The sequence below is a fragment of the Pelophylax lessonae genome, assembly GCF_965119305.1.
Source record: "Pelophylax lessonae genome assembly, chromosome: 9".
Classification (NCBI taxonomy): Eukaryota; Metazoa; Chordata; class Amphibia; order Anura; family Ranidae; genus Pelophylax; species Pelophylax lessonae.
Window position 1 is genome coordinate 242,355,972 of NC_138776.1, and position 10,548 is coordinate 242,366,519.

The 10,548-nt window shown below is 48.5% G+C and overlaps 1 protein-coding gene across 1 annotated transcript in view; it reads left to right on the forward strand.

Annotated features, from left to right (window-relative positions):
* LOC309563347 (membrane-spanning 4-domains subfamily A member 4A-like) overlaps nucleotides 1-9,130 on the forward strand; it is a gene marked incomplete at both ends in the record, with an annotated part of 139,636 nt that extends 130,506 nt beyond the window's left edge. Inside the window, one exon of the mRNA XM_082267740.1 lies at nucleotides 8,999-9,130. Coding sequence (XP_082123866.1) covers nucleotides 8,999-9,130 — 132 coding nt within the window. The remainder of the gene's footprint in view (nucleotides 1-8,998) is intronic.
* Nucleotides 9,131-10,548: the final 1,418 nt, after the last annotated feature.

Consider the following 10,548-nt stretch of genomic DNA (forward strand, 5'->3'; position numbering starts at 1 on the left):
GAATATGGCAGGTACTGGACCGGGCTAGGGCCAACAGCAGACAGATATAATGCCAAAAAGGAGGGCAAGGAAAACAGGGAGTCCCAGCCTCACGGCTCAGAAGGAGTCAATTTCATCCAGACCTTCAATCTTGCAGAGAGACCGCAGCGCCCGGTAGTCGGATGCGACTACCGGACGCTGCGGTCTCTCCGCAAGATTGAAGGTCTGAATGAAATTGACTCCTTTTTGGGGAAATTGGTCCCCAAAAAGCATCAAAAGTGTCAGTTATTATCAGATTTGTCCTCTGGACTTTTGCAAGCCCGCTATAAGTCGCTAATCGCATGGCCATCTTACCGAATGGGCACGCTGGGCAGTTGCCCGGGGGTCCCACCCACCCGGGGCACCCCACCTGCCCAGCAACCCAGCCCCAGCCAAGCTTTAGTCCCGATTTCCGTGTGCATCCCACCACCGAACTTAGCAGGTGGCAAGCACCTGTCGGCCCTACGCTGCTGTCAGGCCACTTGGGCCATGCAGGGGGAGCCCCCAACTGCAGGAATGCCTGTCTGCCTCCACAGTAACAGTCACACACAGGACAGTCGAGTCTGACTCCCGTCCATGTGTATGTTCACCAGACCCAGCCACCGAACTTAGAAGCTGCCTGTCACTGCTGTTCCAATAAATATAGCCTTATCGATAATTTGCATTTTTATTCTTGTGGGTGATTGTGTAGGCAGGGCCCCAGTGCATGAATTGCCCGAGGCCATTTAATGCTCTTAAGATGGCACTGGCTGATCGCCGCCGTTTCTACCAAAAACTAAAAATAAATAAAAATTCCATAAATATATCCCATAGTTTGTAGACATTGTAACTTTTGCACAAACCAATCAATATGCGCTTATTAAGATTTTTTCTACCAAAAATATGTAGCAGAATACATATTGGCATAAATTGGTGAAGAAATTTGATTTTTACATCTTTTTTATTGGATATGTTGTATAGCAGATTGTAAAAAATGTTATTTTTATTTTCCAAAATTTTTGGGATTTTTTCCTTTATAGGGCAAAAAATTAAAATTGCAAAGGTGATTAAATACCACCAAAAGAAAGCTTTATTTGTGGTAAAAAAAAGGACATCAATTTTATTTGGGTACAGTGTTGCACGATCACGCCATTGTCAATAAAACGAATGCAGTGCCGTATTACAAAAAAAGGCCTGGTCAGGAAGGGGGGTAAATCTTCCAGAAGTAGAATAAAATGGTGATATTTCCATTTTTTTTTTGTTATGTCACAATGTATAGGCATACTAGTCTAACAGTTTATCAAGCACAAATGTTCAGTAATTAAAAATACTAACGTTAATTTAGGTGCCACAAATGCAATATTTTACCCCATTGTTTTTTGTGAAATTTAAAAGAGACGGTTTGTCTAGTAAATGATACCCAATTTGCCAAGCCTTAAAACTGGGCATACCTGTGAAACACTGTCGTTTGCCACCCCAAATTTTCCATAGGCGAAACTTTAAAACTTTAAAAAGTCATCAGTTTAGATTTAACCTAGGAGTAATGGCCCTAGAATTACTGCTCTGACTTTGGTGTGCACATCAACATGTAATTTATGTAGCGCAAACAGCATTTTTTGTACATAGGCACACTATACTGTCAAAAGTATTGGGACGCCTGCCTTTACACTCACATGAACTTTAATGGCATCCCAGTCTTAGTCTGTAGGGTTCTATATTGAGTTGGCCCACCCTTTGCAGGTATAACAGCTTCAACTCTTCTGGGAAGGCTGTCCACAAGGTTTAGGAGTGTGTCTATGGGAATGTTTGACCATTCTTCCAGAAGCGCATTTGTGAGGTCAGGCACTGATGTGGTCAAGAAGGCTTGGCTTGCAGTCTCCACTCTAACTCATCCCACGGGTGTTTTATCGGGTTGAGGTCAGGCCTCTATGCAGGCCAGTCAAGTCCCTCCACCCCAAGGGCTGATAGAACACCTTTGGGGTGAATGAGAGTGCAGACTGCGAGCCAGGCCTTCTTGACCACAAAAGCTGTTATAGCTGCAAAGGGTGGGCCAACTCAAAATTGAACCCTACGGACTAAGACTAGGATTCCAGTAAAGTTCATGTGCGTGTAAAGGCAGGGGTCACAAAACTTTTGAAAAATAGTGTGTTTATTCACTAAAGCAGAGTTCAGGCCTCAAATACCTCTTTTAACTAAAAATACCCCGATAATACTAATCCATCGCCCTTTACAGAACCGCTATTCTCATACTTACAACGTGTATAGTATTGGATTTTAGTCAAAATCTTACTTTTAAAAGTGCGGTCTGAGCACGGCCATCTTGTATGTGGGCATCTGAAGCCGCAGTGTAATCTGCTGTGTCATTCTTCCTGATTCCAGGGAGTGTTCTGGGAGTTCTTCCTGATTCCAGCCTCCTGGGAGTGATGACAAACAGCTCCCAGGATGCAATGCAAAGGCGGAAGTGATGTTGGTGGCCGCGGCCACAGAGGTGGGAGAAGAAGGAAGTACAATCAAAAATGCCCTGAAAATAAGGTCACCCCCGAAAAAAAATGTAAAATGCCCAATTGTTGATCAGCATAGCGAGCTCTCCACAAATGACTAAAGTTGCAAAATAGGCCGGAACTCTGCTTTAATAGCCCCATGTGGGCATACTGTCCAGTAGGCTTATGACAGAGTAATCAATGCCAGTGCTAACAGGCCCTTTTGTTGACCAACCTAAAGAAAAGCTATTGATCTGCTTTTCCAGGAGGTGCATTTTAACCTAAATGAAAGCTATAAATATATCATTTTTATCAGTTCCAACGCTGTGGAAGTCTGGGGAAAGCATTTGCCGTACACATGAGACACCTGCACATTGTGGCAGAATTACGTCTCCATGTCACAATTCCCCTCACTGCTTCATCTACCATCACTGCCATCTTCTCTGCAGCTTCGTCTGCATCCAATTTCTTATTTTCTTTAGCCATTGGGTGGCCTCTGACGATGTAAAACCTCCGCATGCGCTCTGGAGGTACATTATCTTGGCACCAGCCTCCATTCTTGACATTTCTAAGACCAAAAGTGCACATTGTGCTTGTGCTGTAACATTTTGTCAGAAAATTAAGCAAAGTCTCTTTAAACACTTGCCGACCGCCGCACGACTATCTACGTCGGCAGTCAGCCCCTCACAGGCAAAGTGACGTAGATCTACGTCGCTAGCCTGTGAGGATCTAGGGAGCGAGCGCGCGCCCCCGGAGGCGCGCTCCCGCTCCCGCGTGGTCACGGACAGGGCCGGACTGGGTATGAAAACCAGCCCTGGAAAAATGACATACCAGCCCCATAGCATTGCGTCATTATACCAGCACAACGTCCCTCCCCCTAATACAATGCTGACCCTCCCTCCCCCTAATACAATGCTGACCCTCCCTCCCCCTAATACAATGCTGACCCTCCCTCCCCCTAATACAATGCTGACCCTCCCTACCCCTAATACAATGCTGTTCCCCCCCCTATACCTAATACAATACAGACCCCTCAGTAAGCCCTCCTCTCAGTACAGACCCCCCAGCAAGCCCCCCTCCCAGTACAGACCCCCCAGCAAGCCCCCCTCCCAGTACAGACCCCCCAGTAAGCCCCCCTCCCAGTACAGACCCCTTAGTAAACCCCCCTCCCAGTACAGACCCCTCAGCAAGCCCCCCTCCCAGTACAGACCCCCCAGCAAGCCCCCCTCCCAGTACAGACCCCCCAGTAAGCCCCCCTCCCAGTACAGACCCCTTAGTAAGCCCCCTCCCAGTACAGACAGACCCCTTAGTAAGCCCCCCTCCCAGTACAGACAGACCCCTTAGTAAACCCCCCTCCCAGTACAGACCGACCCCTTAGTAAACCCCCCTCCCAGTACAGACCCCTTAGTAAACCCCCCTCCCAGTACAGACCCCTTAGTAAGCCCCCTCCCAGTACAGACAGACCCCTTAGTAAACCCCCCTCCCAGTACAGACCCCTTAGTAAACCCCCCTCCCAGTACAGACCCCTTAGTAAGCCCCCTCCCAGTACAGACAGACCCCTTAGTAAGCCCCCTCCCAGTACAGACCCCTTAGTAAGCCCCCTCTCAGTACAGACCCCTTAGTAAACCCCCCTCCCAGTACAGACCCCCCAGTAAGCCCCCCTACCAGTACAGACCCATCAGTAAGCCCCCCTCCCAGTACAGACCCCTTAGTAAGCCCCCTCCCAGTACAGACCCCTTAGTAAGCCCCCTCCCAGTACAGACAGACCCCTTAGTAAGCCCCCTCCCAGTACAGACAGACCCCTTAGTAAGCCCCCTCCCAGTACAGACCCCTTAGTAAGCCCCCTCCCAGTACAGACAGACCCCTTAGTAAGCCCCCTCCCAGTACAGACAGACCCCTTAGTAAGGCCCCTCCCAGTAAAGACCCCTTAGTAAGCCCCCTCCCAGTACAGACCCCTTAGTAAGCCCCCTCCCAGTACAGACAGACCCCTTAGTAAGCCCCCTCCCAGTACAGACAGACCCCTTAGTAAGCCCCCTCCCAGTACAGGCCCCTTAGTAAGCCCCTTCCCAGTACAGACCCCTTAGTAAGCCCCCTCCCAGTAAAGACAGACCCCTTAGTAAGCCCCCTCCCAGTACAGACAGACCCCTTAGTAAGCCCCCTCCCAGTACAGACCCCTTAGTAAGCCCCCTCCCAGTACAGACCCCTTAGTAAGCCCCCTCCCAGTACAGACCCCTTAGTAAACCCCCCTCCCAGTACAGACCCCTTAGTAAACCCCCCTCCCAGTACAGACCCCCCAGTAAGCCCCCCTACCAGTACAGACCCATCAGTAAGCCCCCCTCCCAGTACAGACCCCTTAGTAAGCCCCCTCCCAGTACAGACAGACCCCTTAGTAAGCCCCCTCCCAGTACAGACCCCTTAGTAAGCCCCCTCCCAGTACAGACCCCTTAGTAAGCCCCCTCCCAGTACAGACAGACCCCTTAGTAAGCCCCCTCCCAGTACAGACCCCTTAGTAAGCCCCTTCCCAGTACAGACCCCTTAGTAACCCCCCTCCCAGTACAGACAGACCCCTTAGAAAGCCCCCTCCCAGTACAGACAGACCCCTTAGTAAGCCCCCTCCCAGTACAGGCCCCTTAGTAAGCCCCTTCCCAGTACAGACCCCTTAGTAAGCCCCCTCCCAGTAAAGACAGACCCCTTAGTAAGCCCCCTCCCAGTAAAGACAGACCCCTTAGTAAGCCCCCTCCCAGTACAGACCCCTTAGTAAGCCCCCTCCCAGTACAGATCCCTTAGTAAACCCCCCTCCCAGTACAGACCCCTTAGTAAGCCCCCTCCCAGTACAGACCCCTTAGTAAGCCCCCTCCCAGTACAGACAGACCCCTTAGTAAGCCCCCTCCCAGTACAGACCCCTTAGTAAGCCCCCTCCCAGTACAGACCCCTTAGTAAACCCCCCTCCCAGTACAGACCCCTTAGTAAACCCCCCTCCCAGTACAGACCCCCCAGTAAGCCCCCCTACCAATACAAACCCCCCAGTAAGCTCCCCTACCAGTACAGACCCATCAGTAAGCCCCCCTCCCAGTACAGACCCCTCAGTAAGCCCCCTCCCACTACAGACCCCTCAGTAAGCCCCCCTCCCACTACAGACCCCTCAGTAAGCCCCCCCTCCCACTACAGACCCCTTAGTAAGCCCCTCCCACTACAGACCCCTTAGTAAGCCCCCTCCCACTACAGACCCCTTAGTAAGCCCCTCCCACTACAGACCCCTTAGTAAGCCCCTCCCACTACAGACCCCTTAGTAAGCCCCTCCCACTACAGACCCCTTAGTAAGCCCCCTCCCAGTACAGACAGACCCCTTAGTAAGCCCCCCCCCCAGTACAGACAGACCCCTCAGTAAGCCCCCTCACCTGCGATCACATCACATGTGGAGCATGACGTCTTGTCTGTTTCACAGGAAGAGGGACCACCCTTGTCGGCGCCGTGACAGACATTCCTTAGCAGCCGTGTCAGCCACAGCCAGTCAGCTCGCCTCAGCTCATGCACCGCACCAGCACCGCCCGGCGATCCGCCGCGCAGGGGCAGCTGCCTCGTGACGTCATGCCGCTCACAGCGGCTGACATAGAAGAGACGGAGCCCAGCGGGGGGGCGGGGCAGTGCAGGCCTGCAGCGGCCAACCATAATCAGCGGCGACCGGCGACCGGCCCCAATCAATGCAGCGGCCGCCAATGCTTAAAGCGGCGCTGCTGGCGGCCTTGTCTCAAAGCGCCCCCAGGGCCGGCGGCCCACCGGGAGATCTCCCGCTATCCCGATAGGCCAGTCCGGCCCTGGTCACGGACCCCCCCCGTGCGTGTGACCGGCGAACCTGATGTCCGCCGGTCACTCTGCGATCGTTGATGTAGCCGCCTGTCATTCTCCCCTGTGTAGAAACAATGATCATATGGTTCTATGTAGGACCGTTGATCATTGTTCCTACAGCTCAAGCCACAGCCAATCACAGTTAGAATCACGCCCCTAGGGACACACACAGCCCCTCCCTCTCAAATAAAGTTAACCCCTTCACTGCCAGTGTAATTTTACAGTAACAATGCATATGTATAGCACTGATTACTGCAGTAATGTCACTGGTAACCCCAAAAGTGTCAAAAATGTCAGTCAAGGGTCCGATCTGTCCGCCGCAATGTCGCAGTACCGCAAAAAAAAATTGCAGATCGCCGCCATTACGCGTTAAAAAAAAACACCAAAAATCTTTCCCTTTGTTAGTAAACGCGATAACTTTTGTGCAAACCAATCAAAATACGCTTTTTGTGATTTTTTTTACCAAACATATGTAGCATAAAACAAATTGGCCAAAAATGTTAAAAAATTTAGATTTTTACAATTTTTTGGGGGGGAATTTCATATAAAAAATTGTGAAAAATATTGCTATTTTTGCAAAATTGACGCTCTTTTTTTGTTTATAGCGCATGATCAAAAAATCGCACAGGTGATCAAATACTACCAAAAGAAAGCTCTGTTTGTGGGGAAAAAATTACATCAATTTTATTTGGGTACAGCGTCGTCAGACAGCGCAATTGTCCATTAAAGTCAGTCGAATCGCAAAATAGGGCCTGGTCATTGAGCAGCCAAATCCTCCGGGGCTAAAGTGGTTAAATGTGAGTGCTTTACATTTGGTCCCTCAATAAATTATGTTTAAAAGGATGTCGGCACTATTTAGGCTCTTTCACACGGTCCGCCTCCGTAGGCGGATCCGTGCTGCTCAGCGGGGATCCATCCGCGATGACAGCTCCGTCTCCGCTTGCAGTGCGGAGAGGGAGGTGTCACAGCCCCCGCTGCTCTCTATTAGGAATTGGATGAGAGCGGACCACCTGTCCGCTCTCATTCGATCCCATCCGATCCCCAGGACGGATGGAAAATAGGTTTCCATCCGTCCGGATTTCACGGGCAGGATCAGATGCGGATGGCAGCGGGTGTCAGTTGACATGTCACCGCTGACATCCGCTGCTCCATAGGGCTGAATGGGGCATCCAATCAGATCCGCCTAAAAAACTGACAGGCGGATCTGATCGGACCGCCTGTGTGAAAGAGCCCTGTGAGTTTTTTCCTTTTCATATGATACACAGGGGAGGACTGGGCCAGGGGGCAGGGGGAAAATGCAGTAATGTCACTGGTAACCCCAAAAGTGTCAAAAATGTCAGTCAAGGGTCCAATCTGTCCGCCGCAATGTCGCAGTACCGCAAAAAAAAATTGCAGATCGCCGCCATTACGCGTTAAAAAAAAACACCAAAAATGACAGAAATCTTTCCCTTTGTTAGTAAACGCGATAACTTTTGTGCAAACCAATCAAAATACGCTTTTTGTGATTTTTTTTACCAAACATATGTAGCATAAAACAAATTGGCCGAAAATGTTAAAAAATTTAGATTTTTACAATTTTTTGGGGGGGAATTTCATATAAAAAATTGTGAAAAATATTGCTATTTTTGCAAAATTGACGCTCTTTTTTTGTTTATAGCGCATGATCAAAAAATCGCACAGGTGATCAAATACCACCAAAAGAAAGCTCTGTTTGTGGGGAAAAAAGGACGTCAAATCAGTTTAGGTACAGCGTCGCACAACCGCGCAATTGTCCGTTAAAGTCACGCAGTGCCGAATCGCAAAATAGGCCCTGGTCAGGAAGGGGGTAAAATCTTCCGGGGCTTAAGTGGTTAAAAAAAAAAAAACTTTTTTAGTTGCTAAATGGCTTTTTAATATATAGTAAATGAAACATATTGAAAAGTGTATCTTATTTCTGATTATGGATGGAGCATATTGAAACAAGCTAAGTCTTGTCAAGGTGCTGTATGGGCAGGGTTTTTTTTTTCAGATGGAACTTGGTGGAACTCAGTATCAACACCAATGGCTCAGGCCCTCTGCTCCCCGCTCACCACTATCACTTGTAAACCCAGAAGTCCAGCTTCTGGGTTTACATGTGCCGGCTTGTCTCCCAATGGCTCCCACAGATATGATCTCCCGAGCTGCTCCCACAGGATGTGCAGGATGGAGACAAGGTAGATCCAGGTGCCTGGGGTGCAGTGCAGATGCCATCATCCCCACTGGATGATCTCCCTGCAAGTGAGAGAGTCAGAGCCACCTACAGTGTGGTCATGGTTTGAGTTCCTGCACCTATTTTCTGAGAAAAAAAGCCCGGTGTATGGGTATATTTACTGAGTACAGCTGGCACAAAGAAAACTGATAACAAAAGTGATATTGTTACCTCATTGACCAATTAGATTTAATATTTTATTCTCTGGAAAAAAAAATCTAAGAAAATAATCTGACTGATTATGATAATCAATATCTTTTAAAACTTTTGTTTCTATTTTTTAAAAAATATCGTGATTCGTTAGAGATATATTTTAGATGGGGAGAATTTACTCAAAGCATTGATAGCTATTTCTATGCTGCACCTACTCTGCAATACAACTGTCTGTGCTTGTTACATCTATACATCTAATTTATTATTTTTATTATATATATTAATTTTTTCCCAGGTATTTGTGTTACAGAACAGTGCTCCAGTTTTGCAACCACCTGCCGTTCCTGGATCCTATCCTACCTACCCTCCTCAACAACCACCCCCTTACATGGCACAAAGTGAGATGGGTGGTGGACCAACAGAATAAGAGAATTCCTAATCTTAAGAGACATGACTTTCTTTTATTCCTTTGTTTCACTACCCCTTCCCTCTCATAAAAAAATATGTAATATATTTAGATGTTGCCCATTTGTAAAGATTATAAAGGAAACAAGTTGCAATGGACCTACAGAACAACTAAAAAAAAATTGGGAAACCAAGATAATTCAAAGACATAATAATCTTTTTCTAATGACAGTTGTAGAAAATGTGTAAGTCTTTTAGAGCCAGAGAAGAAATGTTTTTGCCTAAGCTGCATTTATTTTTGAAAATATACATTTAATAAAAACAGTTACTTTTTTATTTTTATTTATTGTGTCTTGTTATGAATTTCTCTTTATGGTGTCATAGGCTTGGGGAGAGAGGAGTTACTGCTCTGTAGCATCTACACCCCTTCCACAGACATTCCTCACTCTACAGGGTCCACATCCCCTCCACAGACATTCCTCACTCTACAGGGTCCACATCCCCTCCACAGACATTCCTCACTCTACAGGGTCCACATCCACTCCACAGACATTCCTCACTCTACAGTGTCCACATCCACTCCACAGACATTCCTCACTCTACAGTGTCCACATCCCCTCCACAGATATTCCTCACTCTACAGTGTCCACATCCACTCCACAGACATTCCTCACTCTACAGTGTCCACATCCACTCCACAGACATTCCTCACTCTACAGTGTCCACATCCCCTCCACAGACATTCCTCACTCTACAGTGTCCACATCCCCTCCACAGACATTCCTCACTCTACAGTGTCCACATCCCCTCCACAGACATTCCTCACTCTACAGTGTCCACATCCCCTCCACAGACATTCCTCACTCTACAGTGTCCACATCCCCTCCACAGACATTCCTCACTCTACAGGGTCCACATCCCCTCCACAGACATTCCTCACTCTACAGGGTCCACATCCCCTCCACAGACATTCCTCACTCTACAGGGTCCACATCCACTCCACAGACATTCCTCACTCTACAGTGTCCACATCCACTCCACAGACATTCCTCACTCTACAGTGTCCACATCCCCTCCACAGATATTCCTCACTCTACAGTGTCCACATCCACTCCACAGACATTCCTCACTCTACAGTGTCCACATCCACTCCACAGACATTCCTCACCCTACAGTGTCCACATCCCCTCCACAGACATTCCTCACTCTACAGGGTTCACATTCCCTCCACAGACATTCCTCACTCTACAGTGTCCACATCCCCTCCACAGACATTCCTCACTCTACAGGGTCCACATTCCCTCCACAGACATTCCTCACTCTACAGGGTCCACATTCCCTCCACAGACATTCCTCACTCTACAGTGTCCACATCCCCTCCACAGACATTCCTCACTCTACAGTGTCCACATCCCCTCCACAGACATTCCTCACTCTACA